Raw genomic sequence first — 27065 nt, 5'->3', positions numbered from 1 at the left:
CTAACATTTCACGTAAACCCGGTTTCTGGTCTGCATCGAAGTAGCGGTCCTTGTACCTAGCATCTAGCATGGTGGCCACACAGTAGAGGCTCAGAGAGAATGCAACCGAATCGCTTGTTCACAGCCTCTAGTAGAGTACTTTTCCAAGTTAACCCAATGGTCTGTGTTGGCAGTTTGTTGAGCAGGTGTTTCAATGCCATGACAGGGTATCACGTCTGCTGCAGACACAGTTGAGCATATTTCTCAAGTCAGTTTTTCAAATGGGACTTGGATTGTTCATGTTTCCAAGTTTAAAACGTGCTCTCAAATGCCACTGAAATGGCAGCAGTGGTATGAGAACCAGCAAACTCTTGAGCATGCAATACGGCTTTCCTCAGTGCGAAATCCTTGTTGACCCACTGTGCTGTCAGTAGTAGTTGCAAAGGGTTGGAAACTTTCCATGAGAAGTCAAGCCCTGGAATTTGGAGAATTTTGCTTAAATTCATCAAAACAGTTAGCTTATAACAGTGAACCATTTTTGTGGGATACACATAAGGCAATTCTAGGTCTTGTGGCATACTTTGGTTAACCTATCCCCAATTCAATAGAATTGCAACCCTCTGCATGCACAGTGCATTCTTCCATCACATCTACAGCTGATTCTTCAAGATCTTGCATAGTAATGAGATGCTATTGAGCCCACACTACTACACTGTCAGCCAAGGACTAGATGCCTTCTGGTAAATTTTGATTACAATTCCGAAAAAATTAATATATACAATATATGTGTATTTAACTAGGCAAGTCAGATAAGAACAAATGCTTATTTACAATGACGGCCTACCGGGGAACAATGGGTTAACTGCCTTGTTCAGGGCCAGAATGACAGATCTTTACCTTGTTGCTGGATCGAATCCCTGACCTGACCTTTTGGTTACTGGCCCAACGCTCTAACCACTAGGCTACCTGCCGCCCCACAATACTGGGTGGGGTGAATATATTTTATGACATGATTTTTTGTAAACTAGTAAACAATATCCGCTAGTTAGTTTTTGCTATCATGTGGGGTTTTAGCTTGCTTGAGCCAGCTAACTGAGTGTTAATTCACCTGTTCCTATACACGTTTCATTTAAAAACATATCTTACAAAGGAGTTGTTTAATCGAACTGCTTAACTATTTATCTGTACATGGAATTGTATTTTTTATTTGATGTGAGGAGACATTTCACTGCAGCAAATATAGTGAATTCTGTGCCAAATCATGTGTGAAGAAAGCAACACAGATGAAGAATCATCTGGCCAAGTGCATAACGTTTCCTCAGCGCTCACAACAAGCAACCTCTGACAAAAGTCCCTCTATTTCTTTTGAGGTGAAAAGTGAAAATGATGACTCAGACACCTTATCGAGGGCAACAGCTCATGGTCCTCCTGGAATCAGAAGTTTTTTTTTTACTCAATGGAGGAATGTGGTCAGAGAAATGCTAATGAATGTCTTGCGAGCTGTGTATGCAACTGGTTCACTGATGCTCACAGGCAATGTGTATTGGAAGAGATTTCTGAATGTTCTTCACCCAGCATACACCCCTCCAACCAGACAAGCTTGATCTACTCATTTGCTGGATGCAGAGTTCAAGTGAAGTTCAAGCAAATCATAGAGAAAGCAGACTGTATTGCAATCATCTCTGATGGGTGGCCGAATGTTCGTGGGCAAGGAATAATTAACTACATCATCTCCACCCCTCAACCAGTATTCTACAAGAGCACAGACACACCGGTCTCTACATTGCAGATGAGCTGAAGGCAGTCTGATGACCTTGGACCAGAGAATGTATTTTGCACTGGTGCCAGACAATGCTGCGAACATGAAGGCTGCTTGGTCTAAAGTGGAGGACTCCTACCCTCACATCACACCCATTGGCTGTGCTGCTCATGCATTGAGAATCTGCTCCTCAAGGACATCATGGCACTGACAAAAAATGACGTCTCTCTTGTAGAGTCTAAGGAAATGGTTAGGTGTGTGAAGGGTCATCAAGTTAAAGCCGCAATCTACCTCACCAAGCAAAGTGAGAAGAATAAGAGCACCACATTGAAGCTGCCCAGCAACACCCATTGGGGGGGGGAGTGTCATCATGTTGAAAGGTTCCTGGAGGGGAAGGAGTCTCTCCAAGAAATGGCCAAATCACAGTCTGCCGAAATGGACAGCCCCATCAAGAGGATCCTCCTAGATGATGCATATTGGGAGAGAGTGGTAAGCGGCCTGAAACCTATAGCAGCAGCCATTGCACGGATTGAGGGAGACAATGCCATCCTGTCTGATGTTCAGACTCTGCTTGCAGATGTAAGAGAAGAAATCTGTACTGCCCACTACACTGTTGCTCCAAACAGAGGAAACTGCAGTTCTGAAATACACTGCTCAAAAAAATGTTTGCATCCCCACTCCTTTATTGGGGGTGTCTTGCTAATTGCCTATAATTTCCACCTGTTGTCTATTCCATTTGCACAACAGCATGTGACATTTATTGTCAATCAGTGTTGCTTCCTAAGTGGACAGTTTGATTTCACAGAAGTGTGATTGACTTGGAGTTACATTGTGCTGTTTTTTTATTTTACCTTTATTTTACTAGGCAAGTCAGTTAAGAACAAATTCTTATTTTCAATGACAGCCTAGGAACAGTGGGTTAACTGCCTGTTCAGGGGCAGAACGACAGATTTGTACCTTGTCAGCTCGGGGATCTGAACTTGCAACCTTTCGGTTACTAGTCCAACGCTCTAACCACTAGGCTACCCTGCCGCCCCACTAGGCTACCCTGCCGTTTAAGTGTTCCCTTTATTTTTTTGAGCAGTGTACATCAAAGCTTCTGCCTGAAGCCCATACACGCCGCTGCGTACATGTTGGACCCCAAGTATGCTGGCAAGAGCATCCTGTCTGGTGCAGAGATCAACATGGCCTATGGTGTCATCACTACCGTCTCGCCACCTTGGCCTGTATGAGGGCAAGGTTCTTGGCAGTCTGGCGAGGTACACTTCCAAGCAAGGGCATTAGGATGGAGATGCAATATGGTAGTCGTGCCAACGTATCTCATCAGCCACCTGGTGGAAGGGACTTTGTGGATCTGAGGCTCTTTCCCCTGTTGCCTCCATCATCCTCCAAATCCCACCAACATCAGCCGCCTTAGAGCGCAACTGGTCCTTGTTTGGGAACACACACCAAAGCACGCAACAGGCTGACCAGTAGAAGAATTGAAAAATTGGTGGCCATCCGGGCAAATTTGAGGCTTTTTGAGCCTGACAACGAGCCATCCTCAACAAGGTTGGAAAGTTACAGTGAAGATGAGGCCTCAGAGGTGGACATTGAGGAGGTAAAGGGAGAAGACATGGAAGCCTGAGAGGAAGACAACCAAAGCTTTAGTTTCTAGACTATCATTTTACAGATGTACGTTGAAAACGTTTTTTGGAAGATGCGATGGATCATTGGGGATCATTCAATATTCCCTTTGTTGTTCAGTGAAATAATCCCATGTGAAGAGTCAACGCATTTAAAGTTCAATTCATAACTACATTTAAAAAATATACATATATTGGAAAGATTTAATCATTTGCAATTATGTCTACTTGTGATAAGGTCAAATGTTTATGTTTCTGTCTCCATATGATATGGTAAATATATCCAATGCAAAACATTAATTTGCATATATTTCCATTAATTACCCAAAATGTGCAACCCTAGCTGTCAGACTCCTAATGCTCATGGGGCTGATATTGATGGTCCAAATGTCAGTTGTGTTGGATGCGAGTTCAACAATACTGTGCAACTCCAGTAGTGCAGCATCTGAAAAATAGCACCTACTTGGTAGTGTGTTACCAGTCCTCGAAGTGCAATGAATTTCATTATCTTGGCGTTAATGGATTTCGCCTTTGAGTTGTCTTGCTGAAATGCTCTTACTCTTTCAAATGCCTGCTCGACTTGTTGACTGCTCAATCCACACAGCAGACATTGTGGGCTAGGTTAGGAATGCTGAGTTGCACGTGTACACCTGTATTCTTCGTGGTGTCATTAGTCATGTACCTACGTTATATAGGTATGCATGTCAGCTTTGACATCGGTTTTGCACATCAGTGTTAAACTAGACATCGGGCCGATGCCGGCATTTTTAGCTAATATAGTGAGAATCCGATATGCTTACAGATATATCATGCATCCCTAACTACAACCAAACTAAAGCAGCAGGCAGGTCTTAAGGCATCAGACTGCCAGGCTCTCTTGGTCATCTCAGCCACAGGTAGCAGAGCTAATCACCTTTACGAGCTGCATGGGAGGAGGGGGACATCACAGGTTTCTATTAAGTTCCCTAAACCCCTGCCTGCCGCCATCCCTCAAGTGATATCTGAAAGGAGAAAAGACACTGAAGCAGCTTTGTCTACATTCACCTCTCAGGAAATGATCAAAGATCAACACCCCAGACCCTAATCCCAGGCCCTACACATTCAGCATTGGTGGAGATGCTGATCCTGTGTCCCTAGATGGAGGAAGTGTTGTCAACTCTAACTTAGCATTTGTGCTGTATCATTGAGTGTGGGAAAATGGGTCTTGAATGGGGTGTTGGCAATTGTCTATGAGAATGGGCATTTTTCCAGGAGTTCAATTCAGGCTTCCCGCGAAAACTAAAAGCTTGCCCTTTTCACACTACTGAGCTGAGCTATACTGCAACAGCCTGTTGTTGGAACCATTCTGAAAAGGACAATGTGAGAAGATGCTTCCAAGCCAGCAAAGAACGGTTTGGGTGGGCACAATACTGTGAAAAGGGTATGAGTGACCCTACTTGTACTATTCCTGTGCAACAGATACACACACAACCTTATCTGATACTGTGCCCAAACAACGGAGCTATTCATTCCAGGCCACAAAGAAAACAAAAGGCTTCACCTACATCAGCAAATCTTTCAACTTTCACGTTCATTTGTCTCCTCAATCAGGTCATCTTCGCTTCCTTTTCTTGTAGTCGGACACCATTTGGGCTATAAAAGCAAACGGAATCACGGAGTCCAGACATTCAAATGGGATTCAACAATATACTGAACTTAGTAGTAAATCAACTAAAATGTATTGAACCTATTAGAAGAGTCATTCATTGTAAATCATAAGACATGAACAAAATGCATCAGTGACTAGTATTTTCTTTCAACTTTCTGAAACGGCACAGGAATGCCTGTGTGTGCGTGCGTATGTCTACACTGTTTAGCTGTTAGCGATAATGCTAACGATAACCTTCTTCTAGCAGATATGGAAAGGCTTTCCCAAAAACTTTAAACGTTAGGCTACTTTGTAGTTACGATTGTTTGCATCAATCCAGTGGCCATTTGTTTTGCAAACTCTGCAATCACGAGCACTACAGAAACATTGCTAACCAAACAACGGCCTCTTTCTGGTGTGCACTTGCATTAAAGGGTAACTACACCCAAAAATCTAAATTTCTTCGATTTCTACCAGGCCTCAAAAGTAGGTTCAAGCATCGTTGTGGATTCAAAAAAGTACATTGGATGTTCCCTTAAAACGCATGTGATTTTCAGAACGAAAAACAAACGTTTCACAGAAATCTTTAAAAACATAACGAAGAAAAAATAATTTCGGAAAAAAATTAATAAATAAATGTGTAGGGCACTATGAACTTTATAGGACTACAAACTGTTTTCCAAATTGTGCCATTGTCCACATCTTGTCCCGTAATATTTGCAAGCCAAGGGCCTGTTCGATTCCCTTCATGACACTGCAGACTAATTCCTTGTTTTACTGAGTAGTTCTCGGCAACTCAATATTTAGTCGCACAACACTTCCGATGTTGAGTATAAATTCATTAGGGCCTCGGTCACAACAGACAACACAGCTTTTAAATTAACCACAAGCCATAACCTGGAAAGATAAAAGGTAAATATTTGTGTGTGATACCGTGCAGGAACAGTATTGTTATACAAACAAATGGCCAACAGTGGATGCTATTTACTTTATTTTACAACTTCCAATACTCAAAACTGGAGCAAACAACTGAAACAGTTTAAAAACCATATCACAGAAAAATATATATTTTTACCCAGGCCCTTAACGATAGTAATGAATACAAGCTTTGAAGACTATGCAACCAAACAGTTCAACCATTGTGATGTCATCTGCTGGCGGCCTCGTTAACCATAATGCTTGTCCGATTAGTAGATCGTTAGTTGGGACAAAACTCGTGAGCTTTTCTTAAGACCTCAGAGCAGGGCTTTGTACGAGAGACAACAGAGCATCGGTTCAGCTCAACTTTCATTCCCCTCTCCAGAATATTCACAAATGATGTATGTCAACAGGCCTGTAATAGGCTCAAGTGGATCAACTTTGGACCTAGCAATACAATGTGCACATAAACACAGCACCACCATACACAGACGACAAAGATTTGGATTTTGATTAATTCTTGAAAACGGACTGAACGACTTAAAGCTGAAACTCCCTCACCAAGAGAAATGATTTGCCTCGCTCGTCAGTCACGATCTCATGTCCACCCTGTTTACGCTGTTGCACTTCTGACCCTTCGTTGGTCCTGTTGAACCTCCATCTTGTCATGTCAGGGATGCAGTTAATACCAGAGCTCTAATAGTGACCACCATAACAGAGATCAATACTTACCCAGCCATTCCAAGTCCTTACCATTTTCATATCACGACACAAGTACGGGAGCACTGTTAAATTGGACATGTAAATGTCTGTGGACTGGGTGGGTGTCTTCAGCCCAAGCAGGGCATGACAGGCAAGCATTCCCACAAAGAGTGTCTTTCTGATCTGTTCTTAAGTCAAAAAACACAAATCCATAACTAGACAGTCACTGGAGCGTATTACAGCTGCAAAGTACTTTGCTTTAAGCGACTGTCACTTCATTTCAAGACAGTGAGACTAAATGAAAGCATTGAAATCTATCACTCCATTTCAAAGATCATAAAATGTGTGTTCGACTTACCCATCGGAAAGGAGACCCGGGGGGTAAGCCTGGCCAAACACACAGCCATAACCCATAGAATGACCACGATGATAGAGAGTAGGCCTTGGTGTTCCATGATGACCCAAAGAGCAAAATCAGGGCTAGGGAGCTAGCGTCAGGCGAAAAGTGGCTGGTGCTTGTCCGAGATGTCAAACACTGGGTCTGTGGGGGCAGCACCGATGCAAAAGCCACTTCCTCTGGTCTCTGGAGCCAGCCGTCATCGCATCTGAGGGAGAGAGAAAAAGAGAGAGAGATGGAGGGAGGGTCAGAGAGAAGAGCAGTACTCCCTTAGCAAAGTGGAGTTGTGGGTGGATAGAGAGCCTGCATGCAAGGGAATGACTCATTTCTCACGAGAAGAGGGGGGAGAGGCCACTTCCTCTAACACAGAGTTTCCCCAGACTCGGTCCCAGGGACCCAACGAGGTGCACATTTTGATATATGTCCTAGCACCACACAGCTGATTCAAATAACCCACTAATCATCAAGCTTGATTATTTGAATCAGCTGTGTAGAGTTATGGCAAAAGCCAAAACGTGGCCCCATTGGGGTCCAGAGGACCGAGTTTGGGAAACGATGCTCTACACTACGAAGAAAAACCACTAGTGTGTTTGAGCATTATAGATCATAACTAAGCATCATAAGGCACCATCAACCTGACAGTTCTTTAGTTCTGTCATGTGACAAAGTTAAAATGATCTAAGAAGTTCAGAAAAACATATCCAAAATCAGTCATCACCAGTCTGCATTAAGAGGAATAAATTACTTCAGACGAGTACAGGCTCTTTAGTGGAAAACATTACTAGAAACCTCATGGAATATCCTAAATTAAATTAAATGATTCATACGGTACAAAATTCAGTCATTTCAGTTATAACGAGAGAAATGCCTGACAAACTGATTTTGGACTTAATCACTTTGAAATTCCATTTGACATACAGATCAACACGGGGGTTCAGTGAGGAATACAGATAAGACCTACTCTACACTAAAATGATCTAGTGAAATGCATTACCAATGTTCATTGATATCTACTGTGCAAGGTAATTAATGGCCATGTAAAATCTATTTAAATTAGTCTAATTCCATTTTTCCCCAAAATTACTTTTTCTTTGTTTAGTTTTTCCAGGTTTAAGATTGTTCCTGTTTATTCAGGTTTTTGCTCTTAAAAGCATTTCATGTTTTCAAGTGATCGGTGTTCAAGCAGGTAGAAATCCAGAAGGTATGACGTAGCACCGTGATGAAGTTAACAGGAACCCCACTTTCAGATTGCAAAAATGTCTATCATACATGTCAAATTTCAATACTGGCCGATGTCATAAGTAGGGAGGAAGTGCTCTCTCGAATGAGCCATTGGTGATATTTTTGCAATATTCCTACCCTGAGAAATGTGTAATTTAAAAGGAGGGTCTAGCACATCTTTCCTACCCTCTTTAGTCCAGGGTGCATTGCATGGTGCCGTTGCCAGAGATATTATAGAAAGGAGATAGGAATCCAATGAATGAAGGAACGTATAACGTCCCACACAGCATAAGTTCACATTGTCATGCTGCGTCACGCAGTTGCTAAGCTAATCATCACGCAATACCTTCTCACAGTCGGTGTATGTGTCGAGAAACATGTCTATTTTCGTTGAATGTACGTAATGTCACGATTAGGTTTGCACATTTTGGGGCACATTCAGAGGTGGAAACTTCCCGTGGAATTAACGGGAATATGCTAATTAATATTTATACCATTTAAATGTTGATGGTTTTTTGCATTGGATATATTTACCATATCATATGGAGACAGAAACATAAACCTTTTACCTTATCATAAGTAGACAATTGCAAGTGATAAAATCCTTCCAATAGAAACAAAAAAAACTATTTAGTTACAAACTGAAATTTAATTAAATGAGTTGACTCTTCACATGGGATGATTTCACTGAACAAAAGGGAATATTGAATGATCCATCGCAACGTTTCAATCCTCAAAAGTATATCTGCCCTTGCGAATGTTGACTCTACTCTGAGGCACAACTATCTGCAGATTGAACATGGTGAGATTGTAGAGTCCTAAATTGATAGCTGTAAAATCACCTAAATAAAGTGCACTAACTAGCTACGCTACATGCTGATATTATTGTGTGCAGCTACGTTTGCTAGCTAGCGACTTAACTAGCTAGCCAGCCATCCCATAGAGCATTCCATTGTGGATTTTATAGTAGACAATATCTGCAACAGATTTCCACAATGATTTTCCATGTTGCTACCAACCGTATAACGTAAAAATAATAAAATCACAAAAAATGTTGTTGTCAGTGTTCTTTAACACTGTGCTTCAGAAGGTTGAAGGCAAATGCAATTTACGCAATATGTTAATGTCTTATGATATTCTTGGTCAAAATAATTTTAGAATTCTACATTCTACATTCTATTCTATACATTTCGAATATTGTTGAATTCCGTTTCAATGTCTGGATTCCGCGTTCGACATCCAGGATTTTATAGGGCCCTACTTAAGTAAGCTCTACACGGCGAGGAGCCCCCATAACTCCATAGACGGTGCCAACTCTGTGTTGGGTCACAAGGCCAATCAAGAGTCCACCCCTGTCAGAGTGGCATAACAGGATTACCCAGATGCTGTAGGCATGAGGATTAGCACAGATATGTCAGACTTTACCTGTGGCAATGAGGACAGGTTGAAGTCTCAGGCTGTCTAGACAGAAGCACCTCGCCAACAGATCTCATCATTAATCTGAATAATCGTTCCAAGTCAATCTACTGGAACTATAAATATACCTGCCATTCATCCCTTCATCTGTCTTGCCACAACCCTTTTGGAGACTGTATTATCTAACTCGAATAGGTCTAATATAAAATGTACAATATTTTCACGACATCTACTACAACAGCCATTTGTCCAAAATGTGAACAAGCATAGCCTAATTAGCCTACTCTTGGAACATGCACACATATACATTCCACAGCAGGTGTGTCCTTGGTTAGTGTCTTTTTTTATTTCACCTTTATATAAAGTACATTCACCTATGTGAGGGTGACCCATCTTCTGGGGGTTTCAAAGTTTCCTTCTGTAGAATGAAAACATCCAATTCAGTAGCTACTAATCTCCCTATTCCAACAAAACAAAAAACACATCTCAAACATTCATTCACCAAGGGGTTAAAAGTTCAGATTGCAGAGCCCGTTTGAGAGCTCCTTGGTGGTCAGTCTTTGCCTCTCTAGGCTTCTCCAATTGTCTCCACCAATTGTCTCCACCTTGGTTTCTCTCGCAGTGTCAATCTCGCTTTCTCCCTTTCAGTTTCTCTCTCCCTCACCCTGTTTCTACCTTTCTGGGCAGTGTTGTGAAGGATGCTCTTATCTCGTAGGGCGAGATATACGCAGGCGATGCTGCATTCCTGCAGGGCACTAAATAGAAAACAGAGCGTTGTGTGGGGGATCTTACAATTATCAAGGACCAGCTTTTGCAGAACCGTTTTTTCAGGCTTGGTAGACCAGGTTACATCACTGGAAAATCTGGCTGTTTTTTCCATCACCTAGATTGAGCCTGTACTCTGGGTCATTGGTTCCCAACAGTTTTCATTTAATGTACCACCAACTGAATTTGACTCTGTCTGGAGTACCCACTATTGTGCATTTTACCAGTAAGTCTAAGGTCTAATGAGTCTTCTCAAATGCCCCCTGTGTCTAGACCACATACCCCCAAGGATCCTAGTAACCCTGGTTGGGAACCACTGGTCTGGGATATGCACACAGATGACATTTGAGCGTTAACTCAATGTACATGCATTGAGTTATTATACTTGAGTGATAAAGTAGAAAAACTAACTGGAATCATTAAGACTACTAGTCCATGATCATCAGAATAAGAAGGATTAGGGACGCCAGCATGTCCATGTGACACCTCCAGCGTGACAAACATGTGACGAGATGAGCCCTGCTGTCACTATAACCCACATAGCTCAAGGATCTCTGGGTCATTCCTAGTGTTGTCACTAATGTTCCCTCTAAGCTGCACGTGTGTTGGTGTGAACGCTAGCCCCGAGACTTCCATGCAGCTCCCTGGACTGCCACAGAGATTGAACTTCACCCAACTTTCTAGATCAGTGGTCACCAACCGGTTGATCTCCAAGCCATTCCTATTTGATTGGGGGCGGAGGGGGGTTGTTGGCAGTAGGTGCACCCAATTAGCTGCACTGCACGCTGGGTCGGCAAACGGATGCCATTTTGAACCATTTCATGTGTCTGAAGGTACAAAAATCTGTCTTCCCGGCGGGCCCAAAGAGGATATCAAGAGCACTATAGGCCTACTGCTGGCCAATCGGACGGCTCAGAATAGTGTCTGCAGCAACGTAGCAGGCATAAAAGAAAGCTACAGAAAAGTTGATACTGTGAGATTTCAAAATGTTTAAAATCATGACAAGAGATAACTGTCAACACATACAGCAAAGAGATTCCATATGTTCATGAAAGTTCATGTTTAAATTTCTTACTCAGTAGGAAGGTGCATCTAGGCTTGCATTGTTACTATTAGCGGCTTGGGTCTTCTTTATTATAGAGGAATATTTCACTTTCTCTGTTCATAGGAGTAACAACATGAATTTGTGCATGATGCGGTGCGACTCGAGTTTCAGTAGCAGCTGGAGGACTGTGTACCTTTTTGGTCAGTAGAGTAAAGGGAGAGATGTTGAGAGGCGAACCCTCAGTCTGCTGCTTTCTCCCTCTGCTGAGACTGACCAACAGATGCAGGCGCCATCAGCCCAGTAAAATAAAAAGCAAATTATTTTAAAAAGTATGAGTGAGTAATGTCCCAAACAATGCTTTGGCATGGCAAGTTAAGCTAAACAAAATCTGACCGTAGATAGATATCGGCTTGTATTTTGACTCCGTGATCTTGACTCAGAAGTGGTTGGTGACCACTGTTCTAGAGATTTCCCAGTTAACACCATCACTGTTCTAGAGATTTCCCAGTTAACACCATCACTGTTCTAGAGATTTCCCAGTTAACACCATCACTGTTCTAGAGATTTCCCAGTTAACACCATCACTGTTCTAGAGATTTCCCAGTTAACACCATCACTGTTCTAGAGATTTCCCAGTTAACACCATCACTGTTCTAGAGATTTCCCAGTTAACACCATCACTGTTCTAGAGATTTCCCTGTTAACACCATCACTGTTCTAGAGATTTCCCTGTTAAAACCATCACTGTTCCAGAGATTTCCCTGTTAACACCATCACTGTTCTAGAGATTTCCCTGTTAACACCATCACTGTTCTAGAGATTTCCCTGTTAACACCATCACTGTTCTAGAGATTTCCCTGTTAACACCATCACTGTTCTAGAGATTTCCCTGTTAACACCATCACTGTTCTAGAGATTTCCCTGTTAAAACCATCACTGTTCCAGAGATTTCCCAGTTAACACCATCACTGTTCTAGAGATTTCCCTGTTAAAACCATCACTGTTCCAGAGATTTCCCTGTTAACACCATCACTGTTCTAGAGATTTCCCTGTTAAAACCATCACTGTTCCAGAGATTTCCCTGTTAACACCATCAACGTTTCTTTTTACTGTGGCAAATGTGACAGAATCCACGCAATAATAGCCACTTTCAATGGAAAATACCAAAACAAACTATTCAACAAACTATTATAGGATTCTATTATATTGACACGCACTACTCAGCCCTTACTCTACACATACCGGTGCGGCATAAACAATCAGAGCTGAAATAGGCCTAAATGCAATCGTAAACTCGGTGGTTCAAGCCCTGAATGCTGATTGGGCTGACAGCCGTGGTATATCAGACCGTATACCACAGGTATGACAAAACATTTATTTTTACTGCTCTAATTACATTGGTAACCAGTTCATAATAGCAATAAGGAACCTCAGGGGTTTGTGGTATGTGGCCAATATACCACGGCTACGGGCTGTATCCAGGCACTCCGCATTGCGTTGTGCATAAGAACATCCCTTAGCCATGGTATATTGGCCATATACCTTACCCCCCCTCATGTCTTATTGCTTAAATAGACCATTGCCATATGGATCTGTGCCATTTACTTTGAACTGGAATGTGTTTACAGCATGAACGGTCGTGAGTAGATACGCTTGTTTTGAGATCAAAGCGAGAACTGCATGTAACCACATGTGCACACTTTGTTTATGTCCTTTGCTCGTTAGTGAGTTATTAGCCCAGTTATAGATCATTTGTAGTCAGCAATAGGGGAGTGATTGCTTCCTACAAGGGCACAAAACGAGTACATTTCTAGACATCTTTGAAAAGCGAGTCACGTGAAGAGTTTTCTTTTGGTCTTAAAGGTGCCGTGTTGTATTTTGAGACAGGCTTGAATAGGCAAGAGGATACAGATACTCTGTAATAAATGGTATGTCAGTGGCTATCAAAAGGTGAGCATTAACCCACTGAAGTTGGTTACGACCCCGAACTGCAGTCAGGTCAAGACCCTGGTGAGGACGAAAGAGCATGCAGATGAGGCTTCCCTGAAAACGGTTTCTGACAGTTTGTGCAGAAATTCTTTGGTTGTGAAGCTGCTTGGAGATCCTGGACTGGCTTGGTTACACGTGGTCTGTGGTTGTGAGGCCTGTTGGACATAACGTCATTAATAGAGAATTTGGCAGTGAGGCGGCTTATGGTAGAGAAATTAACATTAAATTATCTGGCAACAGCTCTGGTGGACATTCCTGCAGTCAGCATGCAAATTGCACGCTCCCGCCAGCTAAGGATACAATATGATTACCGCTACCAACAGCATGGCTAACACTCCCATAGAGTTCTCCTTCATGCTCGCTAGCAAGTTATCTAGCTAGTTAGCTTGCTCTTTGGCCAATAAGCTAACTTGCTAGTGGCTGTCTTTACAATTCAGCAATAAATACTTAATGTTTGTTATCTGTAAAGAAAATGGTTTGTAACTGAGACATGTCTCTTCTGTTGAATACTAACAATATAAAACTGCTTCATAGACTTATATTCGTTGCTGTACTGCACATTTTAGGGTGGCCTTTTGTCCCCAGCACAAGGTGCACCTGTGTTATGATCATGCTGTTTAATCTGCTTCTTGATATTCCACATATGTCAGGTGGATGAATTATCTTGGCATAGTAGAAATGCTCACTAACAGGGATGTAAACAAATGTGCACAACATTTTAGAGAAATAAGCTTTTTGTGGGTATGGAACTTTATTGGGATTTTCTTTCAGCTCATGAAAGATGGCTACTATTTACATGTTGCGTTTATATTTTTGTTCAGTGTATCTCTATGAATGCACCCTTGGACTGAAGAGGCAGACAAATAGGAGAAATGTGGAGCAACCTCTTAAATTATACATTTCTCAAAGTAGGAATATCGCAAAAATATGATCAATGGCTCATTCGAGAGAAGACAAGCTCTTGCGTTATGACATCAGCCAGTATTTAAATCTGACATGTATGATAGACATTTTCGTCGTCTAAAAGTTGTATTCCTATTGACTTCCAGTGTAGTGACAGCGGCTTTATCATGATGCTATGTCATCCCAGCAGAATTTCAGCTTGCTTGAAAGACAATAGTGCAGAGACACATGAAAACATGAAAAGGCCCTCGGGAATTGATTGAACATGGCTCAGAGATTCACAAAAACAATATAACTTTCAAAATAGGTGAATCTTTATTTTAATAAAGCAGCAAAGTGGACAAATCGTCTCTCCATGGACAAACACTTCTTAAATTTCACAGTACCATTCTAAATTAAAAGTTCACTTCGGTGTATAAATCTGAATTGGGGCTAAACAGAACTTTCCCTTGAAATAAAAAACATTTTGTATGCAGCTTCCCCAAATCTGTCCAAAAAAAAGCTGTGCAAAACAGAGCCACCAAAACAACAAGGGGATTAAGCGAATAAGCAAAGAAACTGCTTCATATTAAGAATTTGAGTAGAGTCCACACAGCTTCACAGCGACAATAGTTCAGATGTTTATACCGTAATGTCGGTGCTAAAACCACCAAATTCTGGTCAGGGTATAATCTGAGACAAAATTGGGGACTAGGGTTAAATTAAAATGTCACTATGACTCATTGGGGTAGGGCTGTTGAGAAAACTGTATTACCCCCACACCGGCAGTCATGAGTCATGACCACAGTAAAATTCCAAAAAAGGTCATCTCCTCCTATGCATTCAGGACATGTGTTGGTTGTCTAACTCACTAATGCCCTGGTACTCAAGGATCTATTGTCCTTCTAACCACTGACATCAAGCCAGAAAAAACTGAAATAAAATGATTGTGCCGTTCGTTATACAATACATAGCTTACAGCAAATTACGCACAGCAGAAAACCCCTTAAAAAAATGTTTTTATTTGGAGATGTCTTTAATTTTGGAATATAGGCTAGAACAATTAAAACAAATTCTAGTAAATCGCCTTTGAACATAGAATGTATTATCATGTATACTGGATGGACTGGTTACCTTGTGCTACATTCCAAAGTTTTATCAATGAGTCTGGAAGAGAACCTATGGGCCTAGGCGATGCTGTTGGTTCATTGATTGTGCAGGGCGACTTACAGAGTTAGCCTACAATACAGAATTTGTATCGATTTTGAATAGCCTAGTAATATGACGTTTTTATATTTTCATAATTAATATGGTGACACATTAGGATACCTTCAGCTACAGAATCTCTCAATACCGTACGTATGGAATATCAATTGTCTTTTTTCCTCTGCCCCTAAATCGAGATAAAAATTGGAATAGTCTGATGGATGGAAATATGATCACTTGAGAGAACAGCGTTTAAGGCAAGGAACAGAGCTTTTTCTGCGACTTTCTCAAATAAATCGGTAGCCTGTAATCCAGGCCTGCTAGTCACACCGTGCAGCCCATGTACAGTGCCTTCCGAAAGTATTCAGACCCCTCGACTTGTTCCACATTGTTACCTAACAGCCTTACTCTAAAATAGATTGATGTAGAAACAAAACTAATCGACACACAATACCCCATAATGACAAAGCAAAAAACAGGTTTTTAGAAATGTTTGCTAATAAAAAATGTTTTTAAAAAATAATGACATTTTACATTGATATACAGTATAAAAATTCCGACCCTTTTCTCAGTACTTTGTTGAAGCACCTTTGGCAGCGATTACAGCATCGATTATTCTTAGGTACGACGCTTCCATTTTGGCACACCTGTATTTGGGGAGTTTCTCCCATGATTCTATACAGATCCTCTCAAGCTCTGTCAGGTTGGCCCGCGAGCGTTGCTGCACAACTATTTTCAGGTCTTTCCAGAGATGTTCGACCAGGTTCAAGTCCGGGCTCTGGCTGGGCCACTCAAGGACATTCAGAGATTTGTCCCGATGCCACTCCTGCGTTGTCTTGGCTGTGTGCTTAGGGTCGTTGTCCTGTTGGAAGGTGAACCTTCGCCCAAGTTAGAGGACCTAAGCTGGAGCAGGTTTTCATCAAGGATCTCTCTGTACTTTGCTCTGTTCCTCTATCCTGACTAGTCTCCCAGTCTCTGCTGCTGAAAAACATCCCCACAGCATGATACTGCCACCACCATGCTTCACTGTAGGGATGGTGCCAGGTTTCCTCCAGACATGATGCTTGCCATTCAGGCCAAAGAGTTGGTTTCATCAGATCAGAGAATCTTGTTTCTCATGGTCAGAGTCTTTAGGTGCCTTTTGGCAAACTCCAAGCGGGCTGTCATTTGCCTTTTACCGAGGAGTGGCTTCCGTCTGGCCACTCTACCATAAAGGCCTGATTGGTGGAGTGTTGCAGAGATGGTTGTCCTTCTGGAAGGTTCTCCCATCTCCACAGAATAACTCTGGAGCTCTGTCAGAGTGACCATCGGGTTCTTGGTTACCTTCTTCACCAAAGCCCTTCTCCCCCAATTGCTACGTTTGACCAGGCGGCCAGCTCCGGGAAGAGTTTTGGTGGTCCAAACTTCTTCCATTTAAGAATGATGTAGGCCACTGTGTTCTTTGGGGACCTTCAATGCTGCAGACATGTTCTGGTACCCTTCCCCAGATCTGTGCCTTGACACAATGCTGTCTCGGAGCTCTACGGACAATTCCCTCGACCTCATAGCTTGGTTTTTGCTCTGACATACACTGTCAACTGTAGGACCTTACATAGACAGGTTTGTGCCTTTCTAAATCATGTCCAATCAATTGCATTTACCACAGGTGGACTCCAATCAAGTTGTAGAAACATCAAGGATAATGAATGGAAACAGGATGCACCTGAGCTCAATTCTGAATCTCATAGGTCTGTTTTTTAATATATTTTTCTTAATTTGCAAAGAATTCTAAAAAAAAAAAAAAAAAAAACAGTTTTCGCTTTGTCATTATGGGTTAGTGTGTGTAGATTGCTGAGGACCCCCCTCATTTAATCCATTTTAGAATAAGGCTGTAACGTAACAAAATGTGGAAAAAGTTAAAATACTTTCCGAAGGCACTGTATGTTTTGATTTCTAAGACATTCTAACATGGTGACCACACCGCTCGCATATATGTTGTTCAATCATTGAACCCACACTGCTCGCAAGCGTCTGCTTGGCCAAGTGCTAAAATGGAACTTGGTTCTATTTGTGTCGTTTGATGCACTGTAAGTCCCGCCTCTTCCATCTCCTCGTTGGGTTTCAGGAGCATATACCCACGTGCCATCTCGTTATTGGTTTTTAGAAGCATATAGCCACGTGGGTGATTGAAAGATGAACTGAGGTCCACACTCCAGCCCAGTTGGTTGTAGTAATGCACCTTAAAAAGGATCGGACCCTTTCTTCAATCTTCGCCTAAAATAACATACCAAATCTAACTGCCTGTAGCTCAGGACCTGAAGCAAGGATATGCATATTCTTGATACCATGTGAAAGGAAACGCTTTGACGTTTGTGGAAATGTGAAAGGAATGTAGGAGAATATAACACATACGATCTGGTAAAAGATAATACAATTTTTTTTTGATTTTTTTAATCAATTTTTGTAATGCAAGAGAAATTCCAACATGACTTAGGGATCTAGGCGAAATTTTGATTTTGGCTAATAGATGGCAGCAGTGTATGTGCAAAGTTTTAGACTGATCCATTGAACCATTGCCTTTTCCCCAAAATGTTGCATCACGACTGCACAAATGTTCATAATTGGTTTATTAATACATTTTCAAGTTCATAACTGTGCACTCCCCTCAAACAATAGCATGGTGTTCTTTGAATGTAATAGCTACTGTAAATTGGACAGTGCAGTTAGCTTAAATTCTTGTTAATCTTCCTGCCCATATCAGATATGTCTATGTCCTGGGAAATGTTCTTGTTACTTACAACCTCATGCTAATCACATTAGCCTACATTACTCAACTGTCACGCAGGGGGAAACACCGATCCTGTAGAGGTTAATGTTAAACCGCCGTGTGAAGTCCAAAGGAGAAGAAGAAGCCTGAAGAGAGATTACAAGAAACAAACTTGGTTTAACATTACCCTCTTATCTGTGGATTAATTGTTGGAGTAGAGGACCTTGTTATTTTACCTGAAATGCACAACCCAATGTTTATATCCCAGGACAAATTAGTTAGCAACAGCAAGCTAGCTAGCTATTGCCATAAATGTGTAATACTTTTCGACCTGTCCCCAAATTAATATAGTTGGTTCTGAGTTTGCTTTGATATTTCAACCTGCGTGTCCTGAGAGCATCTGGGGTGGATTGACAAAAATCAACATGCGCACGTGCGGTCTGGTCAGCATGTAAGGTTTGTATCATTAACAACTAGAGTTATTTGGCAACTTTAAAACCTGTTTCAAATCATCCCTTTTACACTCAACATCTCCTTCATATGAGCACTCGCTACGGAATGGGAAAAATATCCTTTACATTTTATTCAGCTAAGTTCAATTATATTCTTCTTACTATAAATTCATAAAAAATAATGACATATCTTGTCTGCTAAATGAACAAGCCTGTGGCATAGCCAGATGACTTACAATAGATAGGCCAACACATATTCTGTTCATCTGAAATACATTTTCTTTATATCATGTTTCTTTAGACCTACCTGAAACAAACAATGGATTTACTATGGTATATATTAAATTGATTCATTGTACTTTTTTAAATGTAGATGTTCCAAAGGCAGCTTGTATGTGTTGATGTTTATGTTCATTAACTGTCAATTACCCTTGAGAAAGGCAGTCTTTCGCATGACAAAATTTCATGACCTCTATAGCCCTAGGTAGGGGTAACCCCAACTGCAAAGAGAGAGAAGGCAAGAAAGAGAAGACTTGTCTTCCTCTGGATAGATAGATAGATATATATATATATATATATATCTATCTGGCATCGGGAGAGCGGGACAGAGAGAGAACGTGAAAGCAATCTCCTGGAATGGCTCGGCGAAGGCTTTGATCCCCTAGGCCCCTGTGGAGTTGTCATGACTACAGCAGATCTGACCAGCCCAGAGCATAGAAAGGTGAGAAGGAGGAAGAACTCTACAAACCGTTCATGTCCGGAAGTAATTTAGCCATTGGCGCTCTGTAGAGTTGCTATTTCTCAAGTTCTCATGTCAATTAACTTGTAACTTGACATTGCTTAATTACTCATTATACTAACAAAGTCAGACTTAAAGTGGAACTGATAGCATTTTAGCAACATGAAATCGTATATAAAAATCTGTTCATATTAGAGGTCGACCGATTAATTACGATTTCAAGTTTTCAGAACAATCGGAAATCGATATTTTTGGTCACCGATTTGGACGATTTTTTACACCTTTATTCCATCTTTATTTAACTAGGCAAGTCAGTTAAGAACACATTCTTATTTTCAATGACGGCCTAGGAACGGTGGGTTAACTGCCGTGTTCGGGGGCAGAACGACAGATTTTTACCTCGTCAGCTCTGGGATTCAATCTTGCAACCTTACGGTTAACTAGTCCAACGCTCTAACCACCTGCCTCTCATTGCACTCCACGAGGAGACTGCCTGTTACGCGAATGCAGCAAGAAGCCAAAGCAAGTTGCTAGCTAGCATTAAACTTATCTTACGAAAAACAATCAATCATAATCACGAGTTATAACTACACATGGTTGATGATATTACTAATTTATCTAGCGTGTCCTGCGTTGCACATAATCGATGCTGTGCGCATTCGCGAAAAAGGACTGTTGTTGCTCCAACGTGTACCGAACCATAAACATCAATGCCTTTCTTAAAATCAATACACAAGTATATATTTTTAAACCTGCATATTTAGTTAACATTGCCTGCTAACATGAATATCTTTGTGTCACTTCACTTGCAACAGAGTCAGGGTATATGCAGCAGTTTGGGCCGCCTGGCTCGTTGCGAACTGTGTGAAGACTATTTCTTCCTAACAAAGACAGCCAACTTCGCCCAACGGGGGATGATTTAACAAAAGTGCATTTGCGAAAAAAGCACAATCGTTGCACGACTGTAACTAACCATAAACACCAATACCTTTTTTAAAATCAATACACAGAAGTATATATTTTTAAACTTGCATATTCAGCTAAAAGAAATCCGGGTTAGCAGGCAATATTAACCAGGTGAAATTGTGTCACTTCTCTTGCGTTCATTGCACGCAGAGTCAGGGTATATGCAACAGTTTGGGCCGCCTGGCTCGTTGCGAACCAATTTACCAGAATGTTACGTAATTATGACATAACATTGAAGGTTGTACAATGTAACAGCAATATATAGACTTAGGGATGCCACCCGTTAGATAAAAAACGGAACGGTTCCGTATTTCACTGAAATAATAAATGTTTTGTTTTCGAAATGATAGTTTCCGGATTCGACCATATTAATGGCCAAAGGCTCGTATTTCTGTGTTTTATTATAATTAAGTCTATGATTTGATATAGCAGTCTGACTGAGCGATGGTAGGCACCAGCGGGCTCGTAAGCATTCATTCAAACAGCACTTTAGTGCGTTTTGCCAGCAGCTCTTCGCTGTGCTTCAAGCATTGAGCTGTTTATTACTTCAAGCCTATCAACTCCCGAGAATAGGCTGGTGTAACCAATGTGAAATGGCTAGCTAGTTAGCAGGTTGCACGCTAATAGCGTTTCAAAACGGCACTCGCTCTGAGACTTGGAGTAGTTGTTCCCCACTGCAAGGGCCGCGGCTTTTGTGGAGCGATGGGTAACGATGCTTCGAGGGTGGCGGTTGTCAATGTGTTCCTGGTTCGAGCCCAGGTAGGGGCGAGGAGAGGGACGGAAGCTATACTGTTACACTGGCAATACTAAAGTGCCTATAAGAACATCCAATAGTCAAAGGTATATGAAATACAAATCGTTTAGAGAGAAATAGTACTATAATAACTACAACCTAAAACTTCTTACCTGGGAATATTGAAGACTCATGTTAAAAGGAACAACCAGCTTTCATATGTTCTCATGTTCTGAGCAAGGAACTTAAACGTTATATTTTTTTTTTTTTTTTTTTTTTTTTTACATATTTCACTTTTACTTTCTTCTCCAACACTTTGTTTTTGCATTATTTAAACCAAATTGAACATGTTGAATTATTTATTTGAGCCTAAATTTATTTGTATTGATTATATTATGTTAAAATAAGTGTTCATTCAGTATTGTTGTACTTGTCATTATTACAAATTTTAAAAAATTAAAAAACAGACACCTTGGTTCGAATCCAGGCTGTATCACAACCGGCCGTGAATGGGAGTCCCATAGGGCGGCGCACTATGACCCAGCTTCATCCGGGTTTGGCCGGTGTAGGCTATCATTGTAAATAAGAATGTGTTCTTAACTGACTTGCCAAGTTAGACAAAAAACATATGGCTGTTTTCATACTCTACTTCAATCCCAAACATTATATTAAAAAGTAAGGCATTTGTGAAAATTCTATAGTAATATAGAGAGTTATAAAGTGGCTGCGTGTTTGGACAATTAATAGACATTGCACCTAAATAAACCATAATAAAAACATCCATCTTGTCCAGGACCGGACTCTACACAGTGCCACTGACACGGTCTGCTACCAAAACCTGCAGACTCTCCTTCACTGCAGCCGACGTGCAGCCGACGTGAGTAAAACATTTAAACCCTCGCAAGGCTGCAGGCCCAGAAGGCATCCCAAGCCACGTCCTCAGAGCACGCGCAGACCAGCAGGCTGGTGTGTTTACGGACATATACAATCAATCCTTATCCCAGTCTGATGTTCCCACATGCTTCAAGAGGGCCCCCATTGTTCCTTTTCCAAAGAAAGCTAAGGTAACTGAGCTAAACGACTACCGCCCCGTAGCATTCACTTCCGTCATCATGAAGTGCTTTGAGAGACTAGTCAAATACCATATCACCTCCACCCTACCTGACACCCTAGACCCACTCCAATTTGCTTACCGCCCCAATAGGCCCACAGACGACGCAATCGCAACCACACTGCCCTAACCCATCTGGACAAGAGGAATACCTATGTGAGAATGCTGTTCAACTACAGCTCAGTATTTAACACCATAGTACCCTCCAAACTCATCATCAAGCTCTGTGCAACTGGGTACTGGACTTCCTGACGGGACGCCCCCAGGTGGTGAGGGTAGGTGACAACATCTCCACCCCACTGATCCTCAACACTGGGGCCCCACAAGGGTGTGTTCTGAGCCCTCTCCTGTACTCCCTGTTCACCCACGACTGCGTGGCCATGCACGCCTCTAACTCAATCATCAAGTTTGCAGACGACACTACAGTGATAGGCTTGATTACCAACGACGACGAGACGGCCGACAGGGAGGAGGGGAGGGCCCTCGGAGTGTGGTGTCAGGAAGATAACCTCGTACTCAATGTCAACAAAACAGATGATCGTGGACTTCAGGAAACAGCAGAGGGAGCACCCCCCTATCCACATCGGCGGGACAGTAGTGGAGAGGTTAGTAAGTTAAGTTCCTCGGCGTACACATCACGGACAAACTGAATTGGTCCAGCGCCTCTTAAACCTCAGGAGGCTGAAGAAATTCGGCTTGTCACCAAAATGACACAAACTTTTACAGATGCACAATCGAGTGCATCCTGTCAGGCTGTATCACCGCCTGGTACAGCAACTGCTCCGCCCACAATCGTAAGGCTCTCCAGAGGGTAGTGAGGTTTGCACAACGCATCACCGGGGGCAAACTACCTGCCCTCCAGGACACCTACACCACCCGATGTCACAGGAAGGCCATAAAGAGGACAACAACCACCCGAGCCACTGCCTGTTCACCCGCTATCATCCAGAAGGCAAGGTCAGTACAGGTGCATCAAAGCAGGGACCGAGAGACTGAAAAACGGCTTCTATCTCAAGGCCATCAGACTGTTAAACAGCCACCACTAACATTGAGTGGCTGCTGCCAACATACGGACTCAACTCCAGCCACTTTAATAATGTAAAAATCAGCCACTTTAATAATGTAAAAATTGATGTAAAAAATATAATCACTCGCCACTTTAAACAATGCCACTTCATATAATGTTTACATACCCTACATTACTCATCTCATATGTATATACTGTACTCGATACCATCTACTGCATCTTGCCATCTTTATGTAATACATGTATCACTAGCCACTTTAAACTATGCCACTTTTATTTTTACATACCCTACATTACTCATCTCATATGTATATACTGTACTCGATATCATCTACTGCATCTTGCCTATGCTGTTCTGTACCATCACTCATTCATATATGTTTAGGTACATATTATTTCATTCATTTACACTTGTGTGTGTGTGTGTGTGTGTGTGTGTGTGTGTGTATAAGGTAGTTGTGAAATTGTTAGGTTAGATTACTCGTTGGTTATTACTGCATTGTCGGAACTAGACGCACAAGTATTTCGCAACACTCGCATTAACATCTGCTAACCATGTGTATGTCACAAATAAAAGTTGATTTGATTACACAACAATAGCCAATCAGAGCTACAGTAGGCCTATATGAAAATAAGACGTTTTCCACACAGACCTGCCATCATTCACTTTAAACTGGGCTGCGTGTTTACAGGGAGCAGTAACAGAGCGACTTCACATAATTAAAAAGCATTCGCCAAAAGCCACAAAACACAAGTGAATGGATTTCTGCAAATATGCAAATTCCACAGGAGTCCCCTTAGATTTTGGGAACTTTACAGTCTTATTGATCAAACAATGAGGTAGGCTCTCTCTCACTCAGTTGCCTATGCACATCAACAACAAGATCAACTAATGTTAGCAAGAGTGAGATAGGAGCTCAAATCTACCGAGTGAACAGTAGATAAACACTCTCAAAACCTTTTCAGCTTGTCCATGGAGAATAGTAGCCTGCTTGCCTTTCTGCAGTTTGCCTGCCAATTCATGCTTGTCCCAAACCACATTTTGACAACGGAGTCGGAACCTGCCTTGCCTCTAATTTGATGGACGCCAAATACATTTGATTGACAACTAAGAGATAGGCTAACTGTGGATAACAGTCGTTCAAGTTCAGCATAGCTACCTAGCAAAGTGATACACATGTTTTGTTAGCTAACCAAATGACACCGGCATCTCTAGCTGTAGACACCAAAAAATTATATGGGGGGGGGAGTTGCCCACTCACTCAATGACATCATCCTCCCAGCAGCTAGCTATACTGAATAAAAATGCTACAATTTCAAAGATTCATATGAGGAAATCAGACAATTGAAATAAATTAATTAGGCCCTAAGCTATGGATATCACATGACTGGGAATACAGAAATGCATCTGTTGGTCACAGATTCCTTAAAAAAAGGGCCTCAGGATCATATGGTATTTCTGTGCATTCAACTTGCCATCGATAAAATGCAATTGTACTGGTTGTCCATAGCTTATTCCCACCGCCACCATTGGGCACTCTGTTCACAACTTTGACATCAGTAAACCACTCACAGACACAACGCCATACACGTGGTCTGTGGTTGTGAGGCCAGTTGGACATTCTGCCAAATTCTCTAAAATGACATTGGAAGCAGCTTATGGTAGAGAAATTAACATTAAATTATATGGCAACAGCTCAGGTGGACATTCCTGTAGTCAGCATGCCAATTGCATGCTCCCGCAAAACATCTTTGGCATTGTATTTTGTGACAAAACTGCACCTTTTAGAGTAGCGTTTTATTAACCCCAGCATAAGGTGCACCTGTGTAATGATCATGCTGTTTAATCAGCTTCTTGATATGCCACACCTGTCAGGTGGATGGATTATCTTGGCAAATGAGAAATGCTCACTAACAGGGATGTAAACAAATTTCTGTACAAAACTTGAGAAATGTGCTTTTTGTGAGTATGGAACATTTCTGGGTTCTTTTATTTCAGCTCATGAAACGCAGGGCCGACACTTTACATGTTGCCTTTATAGCTAACATTAGGCTCTGTGTTTTTATCTTGCTAAATAAATCGATAAATAGATAAGCTATCCTATTAGTCACGTTATGACTGACTTGTCATCATTGCCTATGCTAGTATGATTGTATTGACATTCCCAGCCTTCGTTACATTCAACCACTTTTGTCCAAAGTTTTAAAACCGAAACAGTGCATCCCGATTGGCTTGAGGCAGCAAACAATGTACCAGGCCAGCTGTGATTTACAACCTGATAGCATTATGTCAGTTCCACTTTAATAAACAAATACTATAGTCAATTTAAAAAAGGTTAATGATACAAGACTGTACACAGCTGACAGACGACTGCCTGGAGACGTGTGTGAGAATGAAGCATACAAAGCCTCTCTTAAATAGACAAACCAGCAGATACCTGCACTTCTGCCCACCACACCCCTTTACCTGCTATCAAACATTACTTATTGAGGCATGATACAAAGATCTGAGGGAAAATCCCCCATTTATGAACAATAGTGTCAGATGAAAGGGTTGGACAACAACTACCTGCCAGGTTATAAAGCACCAGCAAGCATGTCCTGAGGCTGAAGCAGAGTTCATACAAGATGATTTTGTTGTGCAAGCTTTGGTTTCAAGAGCTGTGGAATTCCTCAATGGGCAGAAGCAATTGTTTGTGCCCCTTTGATGCACACTTCAACCATCCATCCAATTTACCATCCTCAATAGGTTAAGAGCAAGAAGACCCTCCTTCTCCATAAAGACAATAGTCAGTCAATTATGACTTCCTTGCCTTTATTTGCAGCCAAGCATGGCTTTCCCTTGGCATTAGGTCTGTCACAGAATAACAAAAAGGCATTCAAATCACTTTGTTACACAGATGTAGCCTATTCTCTATCTCTGTGCAGCAGTGGAATCAGGGGGTAGACTCACGTTTGAGACCGAGTGTAGACAATCGTAACACGTTTCGCCATGTTATGAGTATGGTTGGAAACGTTGCCGGGAAAACAGACAGGGCTAAGGTTATGTGCCAGAGACTATAGCTGATATTTTCACTGCTGATATTACCCAACACCCACAAACGTTGAATTCCAGAGACAACGCTGAAAGCAAGTTGCATAACGTTACAATAACAACCAAGTGCAAGAGGAAAACAGTCAATACATTCCACAGCGCGACTCCGCCACAGGCAGAGGGAAGCACGTGTTTTCCCATATTCAGCCCAGAAGTGTTGCGTTCTCTACGTACACAGCGCGCAAAAGTCATTCGGAATCATTTGCAAAATACAACAACCGTGCATTATCACACATGTGCATCGGATGTTTTGTTCCGTTTCAACGCAAATGACAGAAGCATGTGCAGGCTGCCATGAGTATGCTGGCTATAACATGGGCTGTTTGTAATCAAAACACTCACTGAAAAAAAGGGTGAGCTAGCAAACGTTAGCAGGCTAACGACATTCTCGTTGTGCTGGTAGAAATGTGCTAATTTAAAGTAGCTAACTAGCTATATAGCCTATATTTAACGTGTTGTGCAAACGAATTGAACAAAAGCTACTAAAATGCCATACTCGACACAGCGTTCTTACCCACATCTCAAAGTGCAGAGGATTTGTGCGTTTATATCCCTCCCGTTGATCTAACCAGAGCGCCCTTGCGTTCAGGTAGACGGTCTGATTGTTGTAGAAGCCTACCTACGCCACTAAGGTAGCAAGCTCTCTTCTCGCTACGAACGAAATAA

At 41.8% G+C, this 27065-nt stretch overlaps 1 protein-coding gene across 6 annotated transcripts in view; it reads right to left on the bottom strand.

Moving 5' to 3' along the window:
- Window positions 1–27065, bottom strand: part of LOC112229726 (semaphorin-4A) — a 58015-nt gene that overhangs the window by 30770 nt on the left and 180 nt on the right. For 2 of the 6 annotated variants that reach the window (XM_024395720.2, XM_024395724.2), the window contains exons 1-2: window positions 26914–27050; window positions 6969–7215 (exon numbers count right to left, since the gene is read on the bottom strand). In XM_024395720.2, the coding sequence (XP_024251488.1) occupies window positions 6969–7065 (97 nt within the window). In that variant the 5' untranslated portion in view covers window positions 7066–7215; window positions 26914–27050. Of the gene's footprint in view, window positions 1–6968; window positions 7216–7340; window positions 7435–18345; window positions 18424–26913; window positions 27052–27065 lie in introns of those variants that run through there. The other 4 variants (XM_042309998.1, XM_024395721.2, XM_024395722.2 and 1 more) reach the window with 4 other exon arrangements.

The sequence above is a fragment of the Oncorhynchus tshawytscha genome, linkage group LG31, assembly GCF_018296145.1.
Source record: "Oncorhynchus tshawytscha isolate Ot180627B linkage group LG31, Otsh_v2.0, whole genome shotgun sequence".
NCBI classification, from domain to species: Eukaryota; Metazoa; Chordata; class Actinopteri; order Salmoniformes; family Salmonidae; genus Oncorhynchus; species Oncorhynchus tshawytscha.
This window is presented reverse-complemented; position numbering and strand designations above follow the sequence as displayed.